The following is a 26,227-nucleotide window of genomic DNA, read 5'->3' as shown; positions in this document are numbered from 1 at the left end:
CTTAAAGATTTAGATTTAAGTTTAGCCTCTGTCACTTACTAGCTGTGGACTAATGGGCAGTCATTTCTGATCTGCAGTTTTCTCATCTGTAAAATGAGGACACCTGTCTACTTCATATATTTACTTTGAGCCATAATCAAGATAATTTGTGAAAAAGCCCCTTTTAAACCTTTAAAGTATTATGTAAATGTCTGTTGTATCTATTGTTGTTATTCTTACTACTATTACCACTACCACCACTACTTTTATTTAGAGAATAGATAGTGGAATATCAACATAATGGAATATTATTTCCCAAAAGTTACAAATCTGAAAAATACAATGAAATTTGAAAAAAAAATTAAGTAGTACAGAATCAGAATGATATACAAAGAGAATATGACTATATTGAAAACTATCAAAATCTTTTTAAAATGCAAAAGAACAGTAATGGTCAGCAGACAACACAAAGAATCAAGACATTATTTTAGTTTAGTCAGTATGAATTGTTGTAAAAACAAAGTGTTAGCTTGTTTCTTTAACAAGCTGCATATGATTTTTTGAGTCTTATCTTTTGATTATGGCTATTTTTTGTTTTGGGGTTTTATTTTTTTGTTTGTTTTTTGTTTTTGGTGAGGCAATTGGGGTTAAGTGACTTGCCCAGGGTCACACAGCTAGTAAGTGTCAAGTGTCTGAGGCTGGATTTGAATTCAGGTCCTTCTGAATCCAGGGCTAGTGCTTTATCCACTGTACCACCTAGCTGCCCCATGGCTATTACTTTTATAATTAAAATGATTTCTAAATAATAGCAGCACATATAATGTACACAGAAGAAAAAAGATCTGAAAAGAATACAAAATTCTATAGAAAATTACTACTTAATGCTAAAGTCAGTATAGGTGCATATATATGTATATATTTGGTTTTCTGAAAATAAATAATTTGGGGGCAGCTAGGTGGTACAGTGGATAAAGCACCAGCCCTGGATTCAGAAGGACCTGAATTCAAATCCAGCCTCAGACACTTGACACTTACTAGCTGTGTGACCCTGGGCAAGTCACTTAACCTTCATTGCCCCACAAAAACAAAACGAAATAAATAATTTGGAGCTAATAGTTTTGCACAAAATTGTGTAATGAAAATGAGAGTAAAATAAACTGAGAAATATCCTCACTTTTTTATGGAATTCTTTACTTTTGTTTGACAATTCAGTAACAATATAAGACCTTTCTTGATTTAGCGTTATGTAAATAGCATTCCCTCTGTGTTCTAGCATTAACACCCTTGTGAAGATCAGCAAAAGTGCTGGCGCCATGTTGAAACCACATGCTCCCAAACTCATCCCAGCTTTGTTGGAATCCCTGAGTGTACTGGAGCCACAGGTTCTTAATTATCTGAGCCTCCGAGCCACAGACCAGGAAAAGGTAAGTTTGAAAGTGTGGTTTTATTTTTCAAAGTAACATATAAAGGCTTTTATATTCAACTTGTTTTGATGCTGGGGGGAAAATTAAAAATTGGTCATTGAAGTTACTAAGTGATTTTTCAGCATGTCGGAAAATTAGAGACTAGAGAAAGAAATTATTGCGTGGATAAAAATTATGGCTGATTCTTCCTGCCTCTCAGGAAAATGTGACCCATGCCAATTTTGACAAAAATCTGCTTAGAGAAATTGTTGTTTGTTTTTCAGTTGTGTCTAACTTTCTCTGACCTCATTTGGGGTTTTTCTTGGCAAATATAATGGAGTTATTTGATATTTCCTCCTTCAGCTCATTTTACAGATAAGGAAACTAAGACAAATAAGGTTAAGTGACTTGCCCAGGGCCACACAGCTAGTCAGAGGCTAGATTCAAACTCAGGAAGATTAGTCTTTCTGATTCCAGCCCAGCACTCTGTCTGCTGCCCTGCCTAGATGCAGCTAGAACAATATAAAAAAATTAAAGTCGTAGTTTACATTTATACTGTGCTTTACTGTTAACAAAGCACTCGTCTCACAATAGCCTATGTATGAGATAAGGCTATTGAAATTATAAGAAGTATAGCAAGTACTTTTCTCCAGTGATCGAAATATCAATCCTTAAAGAAATAAAATACTATGATACACTAGCTATACCTGACCCTGGATATTTGGGCAGACCATTATATACATCAGTTTGGATTTTAGAACTGAGGAAGAATTAAATTCCTTAAATAGTTTCTATTTTTTAACTATATAAGTCTTTATAGCTAGCTATCTGTCTATCTATCTATCTAATCTATACATAGGCATACATACCTACATATTTCAGTATTCATGGTAGCTTAAGTATGAATTCAGGAAAGAAAGTGAATATTAATCCCATTACTTTATCTCAGTGGTAAAATAAGTAAGGATTACAAGGGAAGAATCCTGGTAAGGAGTTAGCAGAACTTAACTTTCATAGCCTAAACAAGTGTTTTGGGCAAGTTGCCAACTTTGTACCATTTTTTAAAAAATCCTAACTATGTAAGGAAATAAGATACTAAGTGAAGTATAAAAATTAGTAGAGGGGGCAGCTAGGTGGTGCAGTGGATAGAGCACCAGCCCTGGAATAAGGAGTACAATGTAGCCTCAGACGCTTGACACTTACTAGCTGTGTGACCCTGGGGAAGTCACTTAACCCCAATTGCCTCACCAAAAAAAAAAAAAATTAGTAGAAGTAATACTCGCTTTGGGGGTATGGCTGGAAAAGAGAAAAGATAGTAAGACCTAAATAATCACAAAGTTTTAATGGTTCACTTTTGGATTTCGTATGGGGACTCTATATCCAGCTTATTTTTTGGTGGGAATAATACTGAAAATGATTAAATTTGAGGTTATAATGAGGAGCTTTCTTTTTATTTATTTGTTTAAAATTTTGAGTTCCAAATTCTATCCCTCTCTCATTCCCTCTCTCCCTCCCTACCCTCCACCCTCCCCAAGGTTGCAAGTAGTCAGTATAGGTTAATGAGGAGCTTTCTATTTAAGAAGCTCCAGGAATTAGCCTTGTAACTAGGATGGGGCAATGGCATCTTTGTGTCAAGACTGTTAAGTGTGTGGCAGTAGGCCACAGTGGAGCTGACACCGCCCCATATTCCCAGACACAGAAGTTTTTAAGGCTCTGCTGGGAATGTATCACTTGGAAAAGAAATGGAAAAACTTTGATAGCTATGTGGACCACTTGTAAGTCTCAATATATACTGGGGGGGGGCGGGAAGGGAAAGAAGCAAGGTAGAAAGAGCACCTCAATTTAGTAGACTGGCTCTGCCACATACTAACTGTGCTACATTGGGCAAGTTACTGACATCTCTCTCTTCTTCAGTTTACAGAAATCTCTGAGGTCCCTTCTAATTAAAAAAAAATTTCTGTTTTAGAAATCTGAAAAATAAAAAGTGTTAAATATGAAGTATTGTGTTACAAAGTATATTGCATTCATCATTTTATTCTTATAGCCGCCCCATAAAGCATTTTGAGTGGAAAAAAAACTATTAAGACTCTAAAATTCACTATAATTTTGTCTTTTTCATACTGACAACAGGTTGTCTACCAGTGTCCATTAAAGTTATTGCCACTATACATAAAGATTTAAGAGTCTCTGGATGGTGACCTCCTTAGGACAGTTTGTCTTTTGATTGTTGAACAGTTGGATATGAGAATGAGAAATTGTTTATGTGTTTAAATGTGGAGGTATCTGTTTAAATATGAAACTGGGTATGATGTATCTGGATGTATGTGGAAGATATTAGAAAGTAAAGCTTTCAGAATTTCACCTACTATCTCATAATATTGTTGACTTTTTGTGGAAAGTAAATGTTGCTTAGCTTTTTCTTTCCAAACCTTTTGGGTTTTTGGGGGGGTTTTTTGTTTTTTTGGTTTTGGTTTTGGTTTTTTTGGTGTCTGTTAGAAAAATGTGGAAGCTTTTGCCATGCTGTTATCTTAATCTTCTAGTGAAAAAAAAATGTTATTTCTTAGGACACTGCACCTACTATACCGAGCATGTTAGGTTTAAGGGGATTTGAAACCATATCATATTGAGGAATACTCATGGTTCTTGGCAATGAAGTTGTTTAATCTAGAAAAGAGAAGACAACATGGTAGCTGTTTTCAAATACCTGAAAGGATGTCATGTGGCAAAAAGATTAGATTTGGCCTTTATTGCATCAAAAGGAAAAACTAGGACCAATGAGGGGCAGTTACCAGAGAGACTTCTGGTCAGTATAAGAGAGAAGTTAGAGCTTCATTCATCTGGCAGGCTATTGGACAGGAAAGGACCTTCTTATAGTATAACATGGCATATCTAATTCTAGGTAAATCAGGAAAGCAAGTATTTTCTTCATTTTACAGTTGAAGAAATTGAAGCATAGAGAGGGTATAGTCTGTCGAGGCTTTCAGAGCTAGGAGACCAAAGTCTCTTTACACAACTTTCAGAATGAATCGTGAATTTTTCTTTTAATGGGAGCAAAATAAGATACAATAGAGCTATGTTTCTTTTCTCTAATACATATCATTTAAAAGCATTCATTAGCCAGGGTTGAAAATGAAGCAATTTTTCCTTTTTAAAAGTTTGTAAATTTTTACCATTTAGTTTCTATGTATGAACTTCTTAATTTGTGCTTAAATGAACTCTACAGGGAAGTTTTTCTAAGCACTCCAGAGTAATTTCCAATTTATTTTTCTTAAAGGCTGCAATGGATAGTGCTAGACTCAGTGCTGCTAAATCCTCTCCCATGATGGAAACAATCAACATGGTAAGTATCTAAATGGAAAGGGAACTATTTAAGGTTCCATATTGCTCCTTTAGGTAAAAAGAAACAATATATTTTTCAGGTTTCATTCATTAACTAAAACAGTGTCTTCATAATAACTCTCCCACAAAGAAGAAATTTTGTCCCTAAAGAAGAAACACAAGAAATTAAGGAATGAATCTTGAGCAGTGATTCTCAGACTTGTTCATTATGCAGGCCCTCCTTAACCTCACATAACCCCTTCCAGACACTAAAAATATCTCAGAATTTTATTTTATTCCAAAGATGTGAATAGTAGCAATATTCTTTTACTTTTGCCAACTTCAGAAAGGGATCAGATTATACTTCCTCATTAATGAGCTACCTAATCTAATTGGGGCTAATTGAGAAGGGAAAAGAGGCACGAATAGGGACTGGTGGGTAGGTGTCAAGGTGATCATTAGTGCAGTTAGGAAAAGAGAGGGATAAAACTGATGTTGTTGATTCATTCACAGGAAGGAGGTTGTGCTTAAGAGCTGTGAGGAACTGACCGTGCAAGTCCCCTTCCAGCCTTGGTGGGAAAAAGTATTTAAAAATCTAGACTGTTCATCCTTATTTGTGGTTATCTGAAAACACTCATGAGCTATTGGAAATGGTACCTTTAATTCAGCTTGCCTTTAAAAACAATTACATACTTTTCATGGGGTCACATCGGAGTGGGCGAATGAAGTGATTTAACAGGCATTTGTTGAGTAGAAGTGGCTCCTGTGTGTGTGGAGAGCCCTGAACTTAGTAGGAGGAAAATTAAAGAGAGAGAAGACAAAATTATGGCCTTTAAGGAGCTTATAACCTAGTTAGGATACAAAGAGCCTATTTTTTAAATAAAAGTACATGCAAGTGTGTTTCATTTAAAAAAAATTATAATGTGTATGCATATTAGGACACTTGGGGTAGAAGAATGCCTATGTTACTCAAGTGGGATAGTCAGGAAAGGCTTTCTGAAGAAGGTGAGTTTTAAGCCATATCTTGAGGTATGTATTGAACAAGGATTGATTTGGAAGAGGAGTAGAAAGTTACGGTAGAGCTACATTGTTTATTAGTTTTTGGAACATCTCCGCTAAGCTGCTGTCTTCCACTAGTATATAGAAATACTGACCAAGCCGCTAGCAGGGAGAGGACATTTCACTTATCTTTCTATAGTTGGTGTTTTGAAATCAGAATGAATGTGTAATATATGAAAACCTGGACTCTTCCAAATTAATATAAACCCCATGGTTATGTAATTTGCACAGTCAGTCTCTGTACCTGACTTGACTTTCTTCTAAAGGTTATCTTTGCATTTTTTTTCTCATTTCTTAGTGCCTGCAATACCTAGATGTGTCTGTCTTGGGCGAGCTTGTTCCTAGATTGTGTGAATTGATCAAAAGTGGTGTAGGTCTTGGTACTAAGGTAAGTGTATTTTATCTAAGGGGAGAAACCATAATACATTCATGAGATTTTTTTGAGTGCTAGTCATTGATGGAAATACAGAGATGAATAAGACATGGCCTCAGCTTTTTTTTTTCTTCATTTAATCCACAAAAAACGTAGCCAATCTACTTTGCAATGTATATATATATATATATATATATATAGTATCTCTATGCTAATTTGTATTTTTAAATGTTGTTCAGTATTGTTACTCGACATTCATTTTTTTTTCTTCAGGGCTGCACTAATAACTCATTTTTAAAAATTCTTATATTGTGCAACTTGGATATTCAGTGGAATTGTTAATGCAGAACACATCAGTGAAATCGTTTTTAGTTGCCATGTATGTACCTTTTGAGTGATCCAATCAGTATAAGTTGATGATTAAAGGTTTAGAGTAGCTAGTTTCTTTTACTGTTAACTCAGTACATCTTCCTCTTTAAATGATTATAGCCAAAACAAGGGATTTGGTTTGTTTTTGTTTTTGTTTTTTAATGGAGAAAAATGGTCATCAAGTTTAGACATGTTTTCCTCTATAACCTTGTAGGGAGGATGTGCCAATGTCATTGTGTCATTAACCACTCAGTGTCCTCAGGACTTAACACCTTATTCTGGTAAGTTTTTAAGAGGTTTTTTTTCCCCTTCCTTCCTTAATCTTGTGTGCATATGGTAATGTCTTGTATAACTGTTTTTGTTTTTGTTTTTGTTTTTTTATGTTAAACTGGATCTGTCAGTGACAGCTGCCCAGGTTTCTGCTTTCTTTCCCTTTCTCATTTTGATTAATCACTACCTAAGTAACCTTAGGCTCGGTGCCTTCTCTAGTTTTCTAGGTACCATTTTGTGGGTGAAACCTAGTTATTTCCTAAGAGGATCAAAACATGTTGGAATGAATGTATCCCCTTTGGACAATTAATCACTGTCTGTTGATTTATAGAACCATTGAACCAGGACAGTAACAGGAAAAAACACTAAATATACTTAGCAATCATGTAGAGAGTGATGGAATATTTAAATAAAAATGTGTAATAAGTGAAAACCCTGGAGTCTTCCAAATTAATATAAATCATGTGGTTATATAATTTGTATGATGTATAGTATTTTGTTATAGTAGTTTGTGCACCTGACCTGACTTTTCTGTCCTTTAATTGATTATAAATAAGAATCTTCCTTCCCCAGAATATTCCTGGAGGGGCGAAAGGGCTTCATGTACTGAAGTTTCATTTTATTATCTGTCTAGTTTTGACTTGTTTGCTAAAGCATCTTTCCTCATTAGCATTGCAGACACTTTGTATTATAATTCAGTTTAATTGAATAAATATCTATTCTTTCTCAGATACTTTTACCAATTGCTGAATAATATTAAGTGGAAGACAGCTAAGGAATAGCCAGGGTCCTTTCTAAAGGAACAATCTTAACTCCTTTGTAGTAAATACATGAGTCTTCATGTATTTATTATGAGTTATTATTTATTAAGGATTTTATAAGGAAAAATGTCAATTATAGTATATACACTTTATTCTGTGCTAAATGTCAAAGCAGTTGGCAAAAAGCCTTAAATTTTCTTCTGCCTTTTGCCAATAGGGAAACTCATGAGTGCATTGCTCAGTGGCTTGACAGACCGGAACAACGTGGTACAGAAGTCCTTTGCATTTGCCATGGGACATTTAGTTCGAGTAAGTGATTGTTCTTTCATTAAATTAAGTAAAAAGGAGAATTAATTGTTCTTTTTAAATGATTTGAATTCTTTCTTTTTCAGACCTCACGAGATAGTAGCACTGAGAAGCTGCTACAGAAACTTAACAGCTGGTACATGGAGAAGGAAGGTACTCTCAACTTTGACATCAGCAGCTCAATTCAGGTTTTTTGTTTGTTTTGCCAAATCCTGTCTGTGTCCCCTTGTCTTTAGAAGCGATCTACAAGAGCTCGTGTGCTTTGACTGTTCATGCCATTGGGCGCTACAGCCCTGACGTGCTCAAAAGCCATGCCAAGGAAGTGCTGCCGCTGGCATTCCTGGGCATGCATGAGACAGCCAGTGAGGACAAGGGAGAGAAGGATGAGGCTACTCTGTGGACTGAAGTGTGGCAGGAAAACGTACCAGGTCTGTGAGCCCCCATGCCTCCCTCCCTTCGGAACTGAAACTAGATCTTGTTAATCACAATATTACCTTCCCACGGGTCCCATGACCAAGCCCATTTAGCTCAGTCCTTGTATGCTTTAGATCAGTAGTTAGCTAATATATCATTTGGGTCTCTACATATCTTCTATTAAGAATGAATATATGAGGGGGCAGCTAGGTGGCGCAGTGGATAAAGCACTGGCCCTGGATTCAGGAGGACCTGAGTTCAAATCTGGCCTCAGACACTTGACGCTTACTAGCTGTGTGACCTTGGACAAGTCACTTAACCCTCATTGCCTTGGGGGAAAAAAAGAATGAATATATGAAACAGTTTTAGCAGTTATCTATAGGTTCATTTTAAGTGTTGACCTTTTATCTCTTTTATAAAAACTTTTTACCATGTAAGATTGCATCATGGTTCAAAGGGTCACATTGCTTTTAAGAAAATCACTTGGGGGGCAGCTAGGTGGCGCAGTGGATAGAGCACCAGCCCTGGATTCAGGAGTACCTGAGTTCAAATCCTGCCTCAGACACTTAACACTTACTAGCTCTGTGACCCTGGGCAAGTCACTTAACCCCAATTGCCTCACTAAAAAAGAAAAAAAGAAAATCACTTGGCTGAATGCATAATTTATTCCTTCATACTTTTATTAATTTTGCCTTTCATTGATACAGGTTCCTTTGGTGGTATTCGGTTATACATGCAGGAGTTGATTGCTATAACCCAGAAGGCTTTGCAGTCCCCATCTTGGAAAATGAAAGCCCAAGGTGCAGCGGCCATGGCATCTATTGCAAAGCAAACAAGTTCCCTGGTACCTCCGTATCTTGGAATGATAATGACTGCCTTATTGCAGGGCTTGGCTGGAAGAACATGGGCAGGAAAGGTAAAAGAATCGTTCGTGTCAAGTTGATTTTAAAGGTGTCTAATCTTTGACAATGGGCACCTAGTAGCAGGGCTTCAAGTATTTCCAGTAAGAATAAATTAAATTCTATATATTCCATCCTTTATCAAACCAAGCATTTATTATGCTCCTGCTATGCAGTGGGCACTATGCTAGGAAGTCCTTACTTGTGAAGAACTTACCTTCACATGTATCTTTTGAAGTCTGAATACTACTCAACTGAAAATAGTATTGCTTTTCTAGACCATATTTTGCATATGTCTGAGAATAAGCTGAGCTAGTCAGTCTTTTACTATTTCACCCACAACTTGATTAAATAAAACCTATTTCACATATACTGAAAGTTAAAACTTGGAGCAGTATCGTCACAACATAGTGTTCACAATATCTCAGTCTGACTTAGAAAGCAGAACAGAATTCCATAGAATTTTCCCTGGAGAGGATGATGGACTGCCCATATTAGGCTAAATAGCAGACCATTGACAGTGCATAGTGAAGTGCTTGCAGGCCTAGAGTTAAGTTAAAATGTTGCTTTGGTGTTTTGTTTTGTGTGTGTGTGTGTGTGTAGTATCATAGTTGATATGAACGATCATTGGAAATAGTGAAACTTTAAAAAACTCTGCTGTGTGACAGAATGTAGAATACTTTGTTATAAATGAAAACTAAGTGGTCCCAAATTAACTGATGGAATAATTATTCAGAGGAGTTAAATGAAGTTTGTGAACCTAATCATTTTTTCATAAAAAAATGTTTTCTCTCTTTTTTAAATCCTTTAGGAAGAGCTGTTAAAAGCCATTGCTTGTGTTGTAGTAGCCTGTAGGTAAGCATTCTTTCAATTACTGTATCATTTGTTGATTTCTAACAAAAGTCATAACTTCTAATAATCAATTTTTTTTTAATGTATCCTATAGTGCAGAGCTGGAAAAGTCAGTGCCCAATCAGCCTAGTATCAATGAGATTGTTCAGGCTGTTCTGAAGGAGTGTCGCAAAGACAACATCAAATACAAAATAGTAGCTATTCGATGTATAGCTGATATACTCAGTGCCACTAAAGAAGATCGATTCCAGGAGTTATCTGACATCGTTGTTCCAATGATTAAAAAGGTAACAATTGCTAGCCTAAAGCCTTGTTTTCACAGTAAAATGTTTTGTATTTTAGTTACCGAAGAAAGGAAAGGGGAAAATGTTTTCTCTGTCCTTTTCTGATCTTGCTTCTTTGGAAGCAGCCTTAATCATGAAAGCACATCTGAGAGAAGCCAGCTTCAGGAGCACAGCAGACCTGGAATCTGGCATCTAGATGTTTCACTGCTGACTGCAGCACTTGCTTTGCATGTCAGTTCATGTAGATCTTTCCATACTTCTTTGTGGTCATTATTGTCATCACTCCTTACAGCACAGTAATATTCCATTACATTGTGCGTGCTGGGTTTGATGAAACCAAGACCCTCATTCATTGAGCAGTGTACATGACCAGATGCCAACTATTAGTCAGAGAACCTTGACTCAGTGATAAGATGTGTGTTGTTGTTTTTTTATAAAATGCATGGGAAGTTTGACAGTTGAGTGTTTTTATTCACTGTCCTGAACCTAACTTAGACTTCATTTCTTCAGCTGGCACTGAAACAATTAGAAGTTCCCAGTGTCAGAGCCATTAAGCACAAGACCTAACAGTATTAAGCACAGAAGCATTAAATGGTTTACTTAACAGTGACATAGTGTTCAATTTAGCACATAAATCAAGATCACTGGCTCCTACTCTAGTGCTGTTATCACTAGACCTATACAGCAAGAGAGGAATCTTTTTTCTTTTTTAATATATAAATTTTAATCAATAGCTTTTGTTGTTACATTGCCTAAATTTCTCCCTGTTTTCTTTCCCCCTCCCAGAAAGCCATCTTCTTTAATAATATTTTTAAAAGGAAAAATAGATAAAGCATCAATAAAACCAATCAATATATAAAAAACATCTGAAATCTATGCAATATTCTATAACCCTAGATTTCCTACCTCTGCAAAGGAATTGAAGGAAGCAACTTCTCTCTGTTCTTTTGGGACCTTGATTGTTCTTTATAATTCTACAACATTCACTTTCTGTTGTTTTGTGGTATTTGTTCTTTGCAGTCATGTTTATTATAGTCATTGTATATATTGGGTTGGGTTTGGTGGGGGGGGGTTGTTTGTTTTTCTTTTGTTTTTTGCTCCACTTAATTCATTCTGTATCAATTCACATAGATCTTTTCATACTTCTCTATAGTCATTGTATTTGTCATTTCTTGCAACAGTAATATTCCATTATTTTTGTATCACAGTGTGTTCAGCCATTCCCCAATTGTTGGGCATCTACTTTGTTTCCAGTTCTTTGCTACCACAAAACTACTACTGTAAATATTTTGGTCTCTGTGAGGTCTTTCCTCCAATCAGTGACCTCTTTGAGATATATACCTGCTAATGGAATCTCTGGGTCAAGGATATGGACATTTTAGTCACTTTATTTGAATAGTTCCAGATTGTTTTCCAGAACGGTAGTAATGATTTTCAGTTCTACCAACAATGCACTAGTGCGCCTGTATTTCCATAATTCTTCCAACATTGACTTCCCACAAAAAAATGAAACTTGTTCATCTTTCTTTTTTTCTTTAATGTGTCCTAGAATTCTCTTGAAAGTGTTGGTGCCCGGACATCAAAAAATGAAGAAGATGATAATGAGAAGGAAAAGGAGCTTCAGATGGAATCTCTGCTATGTGCCTTTGAAAGCATAGGCAAAGCTTGGCCTAGAAATGTGGAGACTCAGTGTAAGCACATCAATGACTTTAAAATTTCATGAAGGAATTTAGTAAGAAAGTGCTTCTAGGAACAGCTCTTGACTGAAAGGGAACAATTTCTTTTTCATGTAATAATTGGTTTCTTGATTTTAGAAATGGTCAAAGATAACACAATATTCATTTCTGCTGACCTGTGAATACTCTTACCAACCTGTTCGTGACATATGTCCTTTTTTTCTTTTTTTTATTGTAATGATAAATACAGATGAATCTATAAACCATATTTAATCTTCATCCACTGGAACATATCTGGAAGAAAAATCCCTTCAGTTTGAAATCATATCAGCCTTGGGGCAGCTAGGTGGCGCAGTGGATAGAGCACCGGCCCTGGAGTCAGGAGTACCTGAGTTCAAATCCGGCCTCAGACACTTAACACTTACTAGCTGTGTGACCCTGAGCAAGTCACTTAACCCCAATTGCCTCACAAAAAAAAAAAAAAAGAAAGGGAAAAAAAAAGAAATCATATCAGCCTTACTGCCTAATTCTTATTAGGCACACGATTTCTATAGTTGGTCATTTATAACCAAGATGAGCCTTTTTGGAAACCTCATCAATAATGACATATTATATCCATGGGAGGAGCTGAAAAGGAAGTGGGTTTTTTTAAAGAAGTAATATGCCATCCTGCCAGATTTGCTGCCAGTTTACATTCTGGACAAGATGAAAAAACATTTCTAGGTTTAGGGAGGGCTGATTGAGGTTTGGCAAAAGCTCACATTTGGGTTTCAATGCTTTAGCTATTTATGCCTTGCATTGCACTCTATTGCCTTTTTCTTAGTATTTTTTGTTTGTTTGTTTGTTTTGTTTTTGGTGAGGCAATTGGGGTTAAGTGACTTGCCCAGGATCACACAGCTAGTAAGTGTCAAGTGTCTGAGGCTGGATTTGAACTCAGGTCCTCCTGAATCCAGGGCTGGTGCTTTATCCACTGTGCCACCTAGCTGCCCCCTTTCTTAGTATTTTTAACGTTTTTCTGTTTGCTTTGCTGACTCCTGATTTGGTTTGCCTATAACCAGAATTAAGATTTTTTTCTAAGACATGATTTCCTAATTTTTTTTTCTGTTTATGTCATAAAGTAGTAAAAAGAATTACAAAAAGAATTTGTTTTCCCAGGAAAGGAATTATATCTTTTTTTTGTTTTTGTTTTTGTTTTGTGGGGCAGTGAGGATTAAGTGACTTGCCCAGGGTCACACAGCTAGTAAGTGTCAAGTGTCTGAGGTCGGATTTGAACTCAGGTCCTCCTGAATCCAAGGCTGGTGCTTTATCCACTTCGCCACCTAGCTGCCCTAAAAGGAATTATATCTTAAAAGAATATGAACTTATGGGTGCTGTCTTCACTATTTGATAGTTGAATATAGAATGCTTAAGAACCCTTAAGTCCCTAGTCTATAAGATCCAGTTTGAACTAAAAAAGGATTAGCAGGGAAAGGGTTGGTCAAGTTAGTTTAAAGGTTAATATTTATCCACAGGCTCTACAGAACAGTTAATAAATTAGTGTTAAAGGAAATGTATATGAGAAATAGGCACGATAACTTTGCTGAAATTTTCTGGGAAATACTTAGTTAAGTTTAAGGACTTAATTTTCACTTTTTCTTAGGTTGCTATCGTCAGGAGTTGTGCAAGCTAATGTGTGAACGACTGAAACTCAGCACATGGAAAGTACAACTGGGCGTTCTGAGGTCAATGAATGCCTATTTTCAGGGGTAATTCACTTTATACTTTGAAGTTTTCTTCACTTTCCTCTCGTATGATTATGTATAAGCAGTAATATCCTGGCTTTTTGTCATCATATCAGCTAAAAAATAACTTAAAGTGATGGATGCAAATAGTACATTTTAGTCCAAAAGAGGTACTGGAGTGATTTCTGTTACTGAATATAAACATCTTGATTCTCATTTCTTTAGGTTAATGCTTTTAGAAAAGGAGCATGCAGATTCTGAGGCTTTGACTGAAATACTGCTTGAAACTTGTTCATCAATCACACATTCTTTAGGTAAGCTTGCTTCCATGCCCAGGTCAGTTAGGGTTAAGAAGACAACCATGTAGAACATTGCATATGCTGTCAGATTGGCTGATGTCTTGGCTAGTTTTGCTGTCTTTTATTGTTTTGTTTTGTTTTGTTTTGTTTTTTAATTAGATAAGGGATAGTTCTGGATAAGAGGGAGATATTTGGGGGGTTTTTTGTTTTGTTTCTGTTTAGAATTTTATTTTCCAAAATATATAAAAAACAAATTTTGACATCAATTTTTTAAAACTTTGTGTTCCAACTTTTCTTCCTCCCTCCCTTCCCACCTCCCAACCCCAAGAACTCAAGCAATTCAATATAAGTTATACATGAGTAGTCATGGAAAACATCCCCACATTAGCTAGGTTGTGAGAGAAAACAGTTAAAAAGCAAAACTTCAGTTTAAAGAATTGTCAAAAAAAAAAATTAAAAAAAACTTTTTTTAATGTGTTTCAGTGTGTTTTCAGATACCATCAATTCTTTCTCTCTAGATGGGTTGCAATTTTTATAAGTCCTTCAGGTTTATATTGGATCATTGCCTTGCTGAAAATAACCACATGCTTCCCAGCAGATCATCTTACACTATTGCTATTATTTTGTATACAGTACATTTCACTCTGCTTCAGTTCACATAGGTCTTTCCAGGCTTTTCTGCTAGCATCCTGTTCATCATAACTTTTATATAGTACCTTAAACTTGACAAAGAATTTTCTTCACAGTAGCCCAGCAAAGTATGTACCATACATTTTGCCATTTTAGTCAATCATCATAACTATTTCAAGAGGGAGATATTTGGATATGAAACTGATATGAAAACGAAAGTTCAATTAAGTTGATCAGATTTAATTTAAAATCAAATTTAAATTTAAAAATATTAAGAATACATCTTGTAGCTAAAGGTTTTAGCCAAAAACATTTGATTATCTGACTCTTGAATTGAACTTGCAGCCAGTCACTGACACACCTTTTGAGAATGTGCCTCTCTTTATGACTGGAGATTGAATAATAAAAAAGATAAGTAGAATTTTTTAATTCCTAGAAAAATTCTGGGAATTTGCCATTCGAAAGATGATTTGTATGCCTTTAGCTTTTACAAACTAAAATCAGAATATTTAGAGCTAGTTGGGACCTAGTGGTCATTCAGTCACACTACCCCTGACCCACCTTGCATTTTGTGGTTAAGGAAATGGAGACCCAGGTAAAATTTAATAGAAGTAAAGGTGTCAAATACTGCATTTATTAAGATGATTTTTTAAACCTAGGTGCAGGATGGGAGAAGCATGGCTAGACAATAATTTGTGAGGGGATGGAGATTGTTTGTTTTTAAATGGTCTGGGGGTTTTAATGAACTATGGGTTTGCCATGAGTTAGTCATGTGATATATAGTGTGTCTCCTCCCCTGCCCCATTTGCCCTCCCTTCCCTGCAAAGAAAAATAGCTAACATTAATAGAGATATCCAGAATGGGGGTGGGGGTGAGTGTGGGGTGATAGGTTTCACTATACTCTGTACTGGTCAGTCTATCCTAAGCATATATTAACTCTCTACACTGTGCTAGGCATTGGGTTAGGTGCTAGGAAGGCAAAGAGAACATTTAAAACTGTCCTTGCCCATAAAGAGCTTATTTTCTACTGAAGAAAACAAGATGTACACAAATAAGCAAATACAAAGTAATTTTTTTTTTTTTTTTTGGCGGGGCAGTGAGGGTTAAGTGATTTGCCCAGGGTCACACGGCTAGTAAGTGTCAAGTGTCTGAGACTGGATTTGAACTCGGGTCCTCCTGAATCCAAGGCCGGTGCTTTATCCACTGTGCCGCCTAGCTGCCCAAAGTAATTTTTTTTAAAGAAGGAGGGAGGATGGGCCAGCAAGGATGTGTTACTAACAAGATCAGCAAAGAGCTTTTTCTGTAAGAGGTAGTGCTTGACCTGAGCCTTGAAGAAACCTTGGAGAAGGTGAGGTCTTGGGAAGGAGGTTGAGCATTTGAGGAATGGGAGACAGCTTAGGTAAAAAGCACAGGAGCAGAAGATGGAATGAGAGAAAGGTTTACCATAATGATGACTGCTGTTATTATTAATAGTTGTTTGCGTGTTGTACCCTCTATTAGACTGTGAGCTCCCTGGGAGCAAAGATTGTCTTTTATGTTCCTTTGTATTCCCACTGTGGTAACAGTGCCTGGTACCTAATAAATGTTTTATGACTTGGTGGGGGGAAGAAAATGGAATGTGAGAAAGCAGCACAAAGGTCATTTTGACCGGAATGTCAAGTTTGTAAGGGGTAATGGGAATATAGACTGGTGTGCAATTGTGAAGGGCTTTGAATGACAAACAGAGGAGTTGTGTTTCATCCTTAGAGGGGAGAGAATCATTAATTGCTGAAGCAAAGGAGTGCTCTCAGACCTGTGGGCTAGGAATGTCAGTTCAGCTGTTGTGTGAAGGATGAAGTGGAGAGGAGAGAGGTGGCTAGGTGATACAGTAAACAGAGCAGTGGGCCTGGAAGTCAGGATTATCTGAGTTCAAATTTGGTCTCAGACACTACCTATGTGACCCTGGGCAAGTCATTTAACCACCGTTTGCCCTTTTCTTCATCTGTAAAAATGAGGATAACGGCACCCACCTCCTAGGGTTGTTGTGAGGATCAAATGAGAAATGTTTGTAAAGTGCTTAGCATACACAGTGCCTGGCACATAGTAGGTTCTATATAAATGTTAGTCATGATTTTGATGATGGTGATAATGAGACTACAAGCAGGGAGATAAATTCAGAAGCTATTGCAATAGTCGAGGTAAGAGGTGATATTCGGGCCTAAATCAGGTTGATTGTGGTATTAGTTTAAAAAGGAAGGGAGGGGGGCAGCTAGGTGGCGCAGTGGATAAAGCACCAGCCCTGGATTCAGGAGGACTTGAATTCAAATTCAGCCTCAGACACTTGACATTTACTAGCTGTGTGACCCTGGGAAAGTCACTTAACCCTCATTGCCCTGCAATAAAATAAAATAAAATTTAAAAAAATAAAAAAGGAGGGGAGGGGGGCAGCTAGGTGGCGCAGTGGATAAAGCACCGGTCCTGGATTCAGAAGGACCAGAGTTCAAATCCAGCCTCAGACACTTAACACTTACTAGCTGTGTGACCCTGGGCAAGTCACTTAACCCCAATTGCCTCACTAAAAAACAAAAACAAAAAGGAGGGGAGGGAGGAATGTGAGAGACATTGTGGATGGAGAATCAGTAGGATTTGGCAACTGATGGGGCAGGGGAATGAGAGAGGAGATTAGAGGATGGCTGAAGCTGTGTACCTGAATGACTGGAAGGACAGTGATCCCTTTAGCAGAAGTAAAGTTAATAAGGATGGTATTTTGCAGGGAAGGAACTAAGTTTGAGTTTGAGATGCCTAAGGGGACATCTGCTAGGCAGTTAGTGATTGGGGACTTGATTAAACGTAAAGGCTACATACATAGATTGCAGAGTCATATGCATAGAGACTGACTCCTGTGATCACCCAGAAGATACTAAGAGGAGAAAAGGCCCCAGAACAGAGCCCAATTAAAGTTGTAGAGTTGTACACAATTAGAATGGCTAGCATTGGCATTCAAGGAGTTTGCCATCAGTAGAAGCCTTCAAGCAGAAAGTGGAACACTTGTTAGGGATGTTCTATGGGGGACTCCTCAACAAATATTGGGTAATTTTACTCAAGGTTCCTTTTAACCCTGAAATTCTGTAATTTCAAGATAGAATCATAAAAGAACGGGAATATTTTCCCATTTAAAAAGTAATTTTAGGTTCTAGTTTAGAAGACACATCTCAGATGTTGTTGTTGTTGCTAAAAGAGGCATGCCTAAGGAGGGGCGAAACACGTCTTAGTTGCTTAGTTTAAAGTCAGTGTGGTTTGTGGACAGAGGACTAGGAATTAAAGAATCTGTCTCCTTCTCTTAAGATAGTTCCATGGTTCAGTTCTCTGTATCTCTCAATAGGTCATAAACTCTATATTCTTCTCTCGCCCCCCCCCCTCCCCCGCCCCGGGGCAGTGGGGGTTAAGTGACTTGCCCAGGGTCACACAGCTAGTAAGTGTCTGAGGTCAGGTTTGAACTCAGGTACTCCTGAATCTAGGGCCGGTGCTTTATCCACTGCACCACCTAGCTGCCCCATAAACTCTAATTCTTAATGCCTGCTGCTCTGATATAGTATCTTTCAGTTGTTTTTCAGTCATATCTGACTCTTTGTGACTCCATTTGGGGTTTTCTTGGCAAAGATAACTGGAGTGGTTTGCCCTTTCCTTCTCCAGCTCATTTTGCAGATGAGGAAACTGAGGCAAACAGGGTGACATGACTTGCCCAGGGTCACACAACCAATAAGTTTCTGAGGCCAGGTTTGAACTCTGGAAGATGAATCTTCCTGACTCCAGTTCCAGCACTTTGTCCACTGCTGCCCTGAGTGTTTTTAATAGGTATATAATGAAGATAAACATGAAAAGCAAGAAAATGTGGCATACTGATAAAAGTGTTAGATTTGAGTCAGAGGACATGGATTTAAACCCTACCTCACTGTTGATTTGGTTTCTCTTAAGTAAGTCACTTAACCTCTGACAATCAGTGCTTTTCATCTAGAAAATAAAGGGGTTGGACTTTAAGGCCCCTCTTTCCATCTCTAAACTTTTGAATCCTAGCAGTACTTCTGTCTCCTTAAAATTAGCTAAATAATAGAATTTCTTGTTAGCACATCTGTCTCCTTACTCAAGGAGTGTTTTGTAAGACGTGTGGGTGTGTGGGATGCATATATTTTTGGTGGGAGTACACAAAGCAATACTTGGCTCATTTTGTTACAGAAGGGATTCAGAACATTGTTTCATATTGGAGGAGACGTTGTATTAGGTGAATACAAAAGATAATAATTTTAAACATCATTTTCCTTCTTAGAAAATAAAACCTACACATCTATAAGAACAGAAGCTTTGTCTGTGTTAGAGTTGCTGCTTCAAAAACTTGAAGGTGAGTATTTTTCCTGACAGTTGAGTTATCTTAACTTTTCTAGCTTCTGGTCCAAGCCAGTTGTATCCTGCTTTACATCTGGACTTGAAACCCAAGGACCTTGTGATTTAGAAAAATGGCAGTGGTAATTTGCAGTGTGTAAGCAAAGAGTTGTGTAATGCCAATTTCTAACCTTTAATTATCAGGATTTTGTTATCAAATATCTTTTCTACGTGACTTCTGTACTTCTTTTGAGGAGGTTTGCTGCTGTTTATTTTTTTCCGGGTAGTATTTAAAAATTACAGGTGTTACTTTTTTAGGATGACAACTTGATTTTTGTATTGGTGACTATGTCAGCAGCCTAGAGGAAAGAACTCAGTGTTTAGTTTAACCAGAGCAATAGTCTGATAGATTAAATAGAAATAAATCTATGTATTAATCTATTGTAAAACTTGTTCTTTACAAATTTTGATCTGTTTAATACCCGTTTTCATAGTTTTTACCAAGAAACAGGTATTGTAGAATCTCTCAGAAGATGATCCAAACAACTTCTTTGGGTAGTGATAAAAGGAAAACTGGCAAAGGTTTATTCAAGGCCCTTTTTTTTTCTCCACATGTTATCTATGAAGTGAAATAGCTTCATAAGTAAGGTCCTAGGTATCTGTTGCCTGTTTTTCCATTTTTTTTTGTTATAGTATTACTCAGTTTATTTTTAGAAACACTTAAAGAAGAGTTTGATTTTACAAACCTTAAAGAATTATGTAAATGTTAGTTTTCGTTACTAGAGAACTTGCCCAACTTGAAACTAATGGTGTTATATATGGATATAAATTTTATTTTTTTTCCCCCTGCATTTAAAAAGGGTGAAAGAATGCCCTTTTACACTGATTCTCATTATCAGGATTCTTTAAAATAGTTGATATTCATAGTTCTCAAACAGCATATGGAATAATTTTGTGTGGGGGATTTAATGCAGAGAAGTAACATATTGTTACTTGTCTCACTTGCAAGGATATGTCATATCCTTTCAGGATAGAGCTGAATTTATACTATAGGACTGTGCCTTAGTATTTTCCACTTAAACTTTTCAAACTTTGGGGCTTGTGTACACTTCACATTCTTTAGGGTGACTAACAGGACTGACAACTTATTGGCTTTTAATATATCAGATTGTTCTACGTCTATCTGGGATGATAGAATTTGGTCACTGGTATAGCCAAATACATTGAATTAGCTGCTCTTGCTAGAGGGTTGTATTTTTTCAACTCATAACTTTTCCCCACATTTCTATTTTTTTTTTTTAATAAACTGTACTCTAATTTTTTTCATTTTCCTCTTTCAATTTTTTTTTTTGGTAGAGTCTAAACAGTGGGAAAGTTTGACGCCTGAATGCAGAGCACAGCTCATTGAATCTTTAACTACCATGGAGACTGACAGCAGACCTGAGCTGCAGGAGAAAGCATCATCACTAAAGAAAACGCTTGAAAATCTGGAGTAAATTAAGGGAGACAATTCTCCCTCCCTCCAATAACCAAGTGCCATGTAAAACGAAAATCGAAAGAAAAAATTCGGTGTTCTCAGAAAACCAAGTGGGGAAAGAAAAGGTTAATCTGTAGCATGCATCATTCCTTGGCCGAAATAAAAAAAAAAATGCCTTAAATTCTGTTCCCCATTAGCTTTATTTTACTGTGGTGTTTAAACAACTTGGCTGAATGTGGTCATTGTTATCTCAGATTGGAAAAGAAGTAAGTGAAGAAATCTATAGTAAATGCTGTTTGAAGGACTTAAATGGACTAAGTGTATAGGGTTAAAAAAAAAAAAAAGAAAAAAGGATATTCCTTTTAGGATTAGTTAAGCATTGGTCTGATCAGCCACAGGCGGACACACTGTCATTTGACTCCAACATATAGTGATGTCATTTTGGTCCTCTTCGAGAATGAAGGACAACAACCAACCAGCCAACCAGCCAGTCAACCAACTGACCACCCATTAAGCTTGCAGGTGGATTTGCTGTAGTACATTGTAATTCTCATTCAGCAAAATGAACTGTAATGTTAAAGAGTTATTGGACATAGAAAGGTTGAAGACTGCACATCACTGGAAAACAGGGAGGGAACTTGGTTATGTGGTATGTTGTTTGGGGGAGAAAATGTTTGGCGGCTTTACATTTTGAGTCACTATTAAAGACTTGTATTTAGATGGGAGAATTCATTCTCCTTGCTCTCCTTTTCTGGATATCATCCCATTTTCTCAGGCGTGTGAGGTTGAGTGATATTTCATTCCGCATTCTAACTTTGGGTAGTTGGTGAAAAACCGAGCTGCCTTGCTTGGAGAGTTTCCTCTTTACATTACTTTACATTTCTGAAACAGTATAAAAACATCCTCTGCCCCTCCAGTGGAAGATTGAATTCATGTTAATTGATTCAGGAATGAGTAGTGGGGAGGGATAGCACTTAATTTGCCAGATGAGAAATGTTTTGTTGTTAAGTATCAATATTTCTTGGGAGAGTTTGGCCATGGCATTTCAGTGCTGTAACATGTACTCTTTTCTCGTCCCCATTAATGAAACAAATCACAATAACTTTTTCTATGAATATTTTTCAAACCATGATTGAATTTTATATGACAGTATTGTAAACTTCCGTGTTCATAGCCCTACATAGCCCTGTTCTTATTTAGAAAAATGATAATAATTTAGACTTAAATGTGAGAGGGGTGGGGTTGTTTTTATTTTTCCTGCAAACAAACTGATCTATAGCTCATAGATTTTAGAGGGAAAAATTACATTACAGCAAAACTCCCCATCTGGGCAGAAATCCCATTCTTACTGTCTTTAATATTCCATATAGACAGAATATCAAAAGTTCTCTTCAGTAGTTGACACATCTTTGGTCTGTTCCTGAGTTGAAAAGGAGGGGTTTATAAAATGAAGACCTAATTCAATTGGGTACTTTATATCAGAAAGTGATAGCTTAGTGCACATGCTGAAACACAACCTTTATTTTCAACAGTATCATAGTTCTGGATTTTAAGATGACTGCTTTTAAAATTTTTTTAGATGTCTAGCTGTGTCCATATTAGAGCAATCTGTATCTGTGGCTTACCTCCATGAGAGTGAGCCTCACATGTTTTTTGGTACGCTGTATCTTCACTTAAGACTGTTTTGGGGGACCTCTGTGTTTATTCCTCTACCCTATCATATTAAGTGCCCTCTTTCCATTACGTAAAATGTGCTTTCAGCATACTGTAGTTTGCACTGTTGCTGGGACACTTTTCAGGGAAGAGAGGAATGAATGTAGGACAGGTCCATTCGATAGAATTTTCAGAGAGCAAGTGTATTCAAGTCTAAACCACAAGTCTCTTTGCACATTTTAGGTGGAGAAGCATCACCAAGTTTTCTACATTGTAAACTTAGTATTTAACATGGGAAAATTCCCTTGGTGCTGAGAGCTGGTGCTAAGACACTTGAACTGCTTAGTGATAGCCTGCTGTTTGTTTACATTTATTTTGGCTTACTGAGCACACTTCTAATTTTTACACCTAATGCCTTCATTTCCTGTAGTAGCCAAATCATTTGCACAACACAACATTGTCTTGCCTCCCAGAAATGATGAAAAATTTTCATTCAGCTTCTATGTGTCTATATGTATGGACAAGAGTGTATGTTGATCTGGGTATGTATGTATGACTGCATATGTTTCTAAAGGGAATGATGTTAAGGAGAAAACTTGGTTTTGTTGTGAAATTTTGACCCAAGTGAATAAAAATGGCAACAGGTGATGCATGATGTGTAGCATGGGCTGGTTGGCACCTCCCCAGGAATATCCGTGGTTCTGATCTGACAACATCTGATCAAACTGTCTTAAGAGACAGTTCCTTTTTGCTGTGATATTACAGTGCATTCTGTACAGACTCATTCTGTAAATGTGAAAAGGAAGGGTCTGTACCCTTGCCTCTGTCCAGTACAGTTGGGAACAGGGACAGTGAAACAGTTTCAGACTTTCTTTTTGATGATAAAGAGCAATATGAAATTTTCTAACTGCCTTTTAAACTATTTTATTTAGCTTAGTGTGTGTGCCTATATACACAAAGTCTATCTGCACAACAAAACTGAGACTTTGACTTAATCCCTATCGACTTCCCTTCTCCCTCCCGTCTCAACCTTCATTTGTGAGCTTGACTTTAAAGAAAGGCGGCCTCGCTAGAGTCTTTCCTCTACAAGTGGTCACACTCTGTCAACACTGTACTTTTGCCCTTTGTGGGTTTTCCTTGTGCTCCTGCTGCAATGTGTCTGCTGCTTGTGAACCAGGAGTGAAAGGTGGAATTTTAACACCAGCACTCATTCTAATGTGCAAGCTTTTGCTTAAATTGATGTATAGTAAGAAGGGTTTTCTACATGCAAGGTCTTCATAGAATTCACTACAATCTGTACGTAACTATCTAAGCATGTAATGAATTATTTTGAAAGGAAATCCATCCCAATACCAAGAAGGTATAAAATGGTAAATAAAGCTGCATGACCAACTATCCCTCTGGATGTAATGGGTAATTTTTTTCCCTTCTTGGAATATACTCAACTGATCATCTTTTGAAGCTCATGGCCCGTCATACTTATTTTGAGAGACTGAAACTGATATACATGTAGTATAAATTCTACAGTTTCAACTAGAAATTATACTGAGTGGCTAGGATTTCAAAGAAGTAAATTGTAAAGGGAAAAAGTAGATACACAGTTTCAAAGTTGATAAATAGGATTTTAGAAAAAAAGAACTGGCCTATCTTTAGGAAAATTCAAATAAGAGGCTGATTTTGGTTCTCTGTAATCAAAGTTTTTATTTTGAAGTGTGCATTCTCATACCAGATCAGTTCATCTCTTTCCCCCCTTTATATGACCTAATATTCATTTTTAAATCGATGATCCCAATATGAATTTATTCCCTCCACTGAGCATGTGACACTTGCTCTGTCTTCATTGATCTACCTACTCTACCTTTACCACTTATTTTTCCCCAACTGGCTCAGATGTTTCAGCACCTTTTGGCTGCTGTATTCGTTCTATCTAAACAGATGTATCAACAAGTTAGCCAGTATATCAGAGTTGAACTGCCAGATCCTCCTGTGGGTTCAAAGAATGACCTTTAAGGGAAGCGATTTCATAATAATTATCCCACAAGAACTAAGGAGCTTCACGTTAAAAGGAAATGGATTTGTCAATATTCACTTCAGTTTTGTTAGCTTCTTTGGCCATTTCCACTTTGAATGAAGGAATGGGGAAAAATTTCTTAAAGCACTATGTGCCAAGCACCATGCAGTATACAAATATAAAAGCAAAGATGGTCCTGTCCTTCAAGAAGGGCATTCTCATATTACATTCAAATGGGAAGGGGCTGCACACAGAGGCGACTGGTGGTCAGGGAGGGGCAGTTTAGTTTGGAAAGTCATAAGGGATCGTGAGTGGAGCCATCCTGGGGCAAATTGACACACCCCAGGAATCATGGGAATTATTTTGATCATAGTTCCAGAACTGAGAGGGAATTTGAGCTAGAACTTGGTCCTAGGGACTAAAGCAAGCACCAATCAAGTCACCAGGAGCCCCAGGAGTGAGTTTCAGGATGTTCCTTTCTAATCTTTCCCTAGCATCCATTCCTGTATGGTACTATAAACTGTATCTTCTCATTACGATGAAAAGTGACTCTTTTGTTAAATAATTTTCAGCTTTTCATTTGTCAACTCTAATAAAACCCATCTCCAAATGATAATTAGACTATAAAATTAAATTTTAAAGTGTCAATCAGTTGTATTCTCAAAGATAAATCTAGGTAAGAAAAAAAATCAGTATGAGTGCCAAGTATTGTGCTTAAATTGGTTTGTTGGCAAAATGAAAATCATTAAGAGTGACAAAACTGCTCATTTCCAGCTCCCAAAACTATTTTATTGCCCTTTCCATATGTGCATAAGTTTGTTTTATTTTAATCCAGTATTTAAAAAAAACAAGTGCCTATAGTTTCCCCAACATATACATTGCTTAGCTAGGGGAAATATTTTTACAATGATTTATATAATATCAAAACAGTATATTCATTTTGCTATTTAAAGTATCAGGCCATAGTTATCTCTGCCTCCTCAAACTCAAGTAATAATAAAATAAGCTCACAGAGATAATATAAGATTAAACCAAAAAGATATACAGAAATCCTGTGGATGTGAACAGTTTTTCTTAATCATTGTTATCCACACAGTGAAAAAAAAAAGAAGCAGCATTGGGCACAATCCAAAAATAATTTCTAAAGGGGCAGCTAGGTGGCGCAGTGGATAAAGCACCAGCCCTGGATTCAGGGGGACTTAGGTTCAAATCTAGTCTCAGACACTTGACACTTCCTAGCTGTGTGACCCTGGGCAAGTCACTTAACCCTCATTGCCCCGCAAAAAGACAAAAACAAACAAAAATTTCTACTGTGCATTCCTCTTTGGGATATTGTCCTAAAGATGCATTTAATCACGTCATATTTAACTCTTTTGTTTCATCTTAAGTTTCACTCTGTCTAGCAAGACGATGTACAGTATGGACAGTTCACAAAGGGTACCTAGTAAAGTTCATTGTTTATACCATTTATTAATGTACAGCATGATACAGTAAATGGATTTCATGTGAGAAGACCTGGTTTAAATCCCACTTCTGACATTATGACCTTGGGCAAGTCACTTAACCTTTCTGGGCCTTAGTTTCATCATCTGTAAAATGAGGAGAGTTGGATTAGATGTTCTCTAACATATTTTTCTAGTTTTAAATATGTCATCCTTTCGATTTGGGATCCTAAATCCTAGAAAAAGCATTGTGGTCTTGTTATTTTTACTGTGATTTATGGGTTTAGAAAGCTAGCTTTTTGAACACTGTAATTCAAGTAGGTGCCAGCAAGTGAATGGTGGCATGCTGCCATGGAGTATGGGTAAGCCAAGCTAGGCTTTCCCCACATGTAGATAATAAGATAATAGTAAGCAATATTTAGAGAAATTCTTATGTAAAGATACAGTCTGACAAGACCACAACTATTTGCTGACTGATTCACACTACTTAATCTGATTTCTGCTCATCTTATTTTGCTTGAAGGAAAACCTTTAATTCTAACCTACATTGTTTCCTGTGTTAAAAATCCTTTAAGAGGGGAAAAAACCCAGGGGTTTAGCTGCTTTGCAGCTCTACCGTCCTGCTAACTAAGATTCCTGCTAGCTTCAAAATTTAAGGAACTTTACCTGTGTTCT

General features: G+C 36.9%; 1 protein-coding gene across 4 annotated transcripts in view; it reads left to right on the top strand.

Annotated features, from left to right (window-relative positions):
• ECPAS (Ecm29 proteasome adaptor and scaffold) overlaps positions 1-20,627 on the top strand; it is a 149,723-nt gene extending 129,096 nt beyond the window's left edge. For all 4 annotated transcript variants that reach the window (XM_043976179.1, XM_043976176.1, XM_043976177.1 and 1 more), the window contains 15 exons: positions 1,253-1,403; positions 4,657-4,722; positions 6,058-6,147; positions 6,716-6,782; positions 7,750-7,841; positions 7,925-7,991; positions 8,075-8,266; positions 8,960-9,168; positions 9,963-10,006; positions 10,098-10,290; positions 11,837-11,978; positions 13,603-13,708; positions 13,910-13,998; positions 18,917-18,988; positions 20,326-20,627. In XM_043976179.1, coding sequence (XP_043832114.1) covers positions 1,253-1,403; positions 4,657-4,722; positions 6,058-6,147; positions 6,716-6,782; positions 7,750-7,841; positions 7,925-7,991; positions 8,075-8,266; positions 8,960-9,168; positions 9,963-10,006; positions 10,098-10,290; positions 11,837-11,978; positions 13,603-13,708; positions 13,910-13,998; positions 18,917-18,988; positions 20,326-20,465 — 1,720 coding nt within the window. In that variant the 3' untranslated portion in view covers positions 20,466-20,627. The remainder of the gene's footprint in view (positions 1-1,252; positions 1,404-4,656; positions 4,723-6,057; positions 6,148-6,715; positions 6,783-7,749; positions 7,842-7,924; positions 7,992-8,074; positions 8,267-8,959; positions 9,169-9,962; positions 10,007-10,097; positions 10,291-11,836; positions 11,979-13,602; positions 13,709-13,909; positions 13,999-18,916; positions 18,989-20,325) is intronic.
• Positions 20,628-26,227: the final 5,600 nt, after the last annotated feature.

This window comes from Dromiciops gliroides, chromosome 1, assembly GCF_019393635.1.
Source record: "Dromiciops gliroides isolate mDroGli1 chromosome 1, mDroGli1.pri, whole genome shotgun sequence".
Lineage (NCBI taxonomy): Eukaryota > Metazoa > Chordata > Mammalia > Microbiotheria > Microbiotheriidae > Dromiciops > Dromiciops gliroides.
This window is presented reverse-complemented; position numbering and strand designations above follow the sequence as displayed.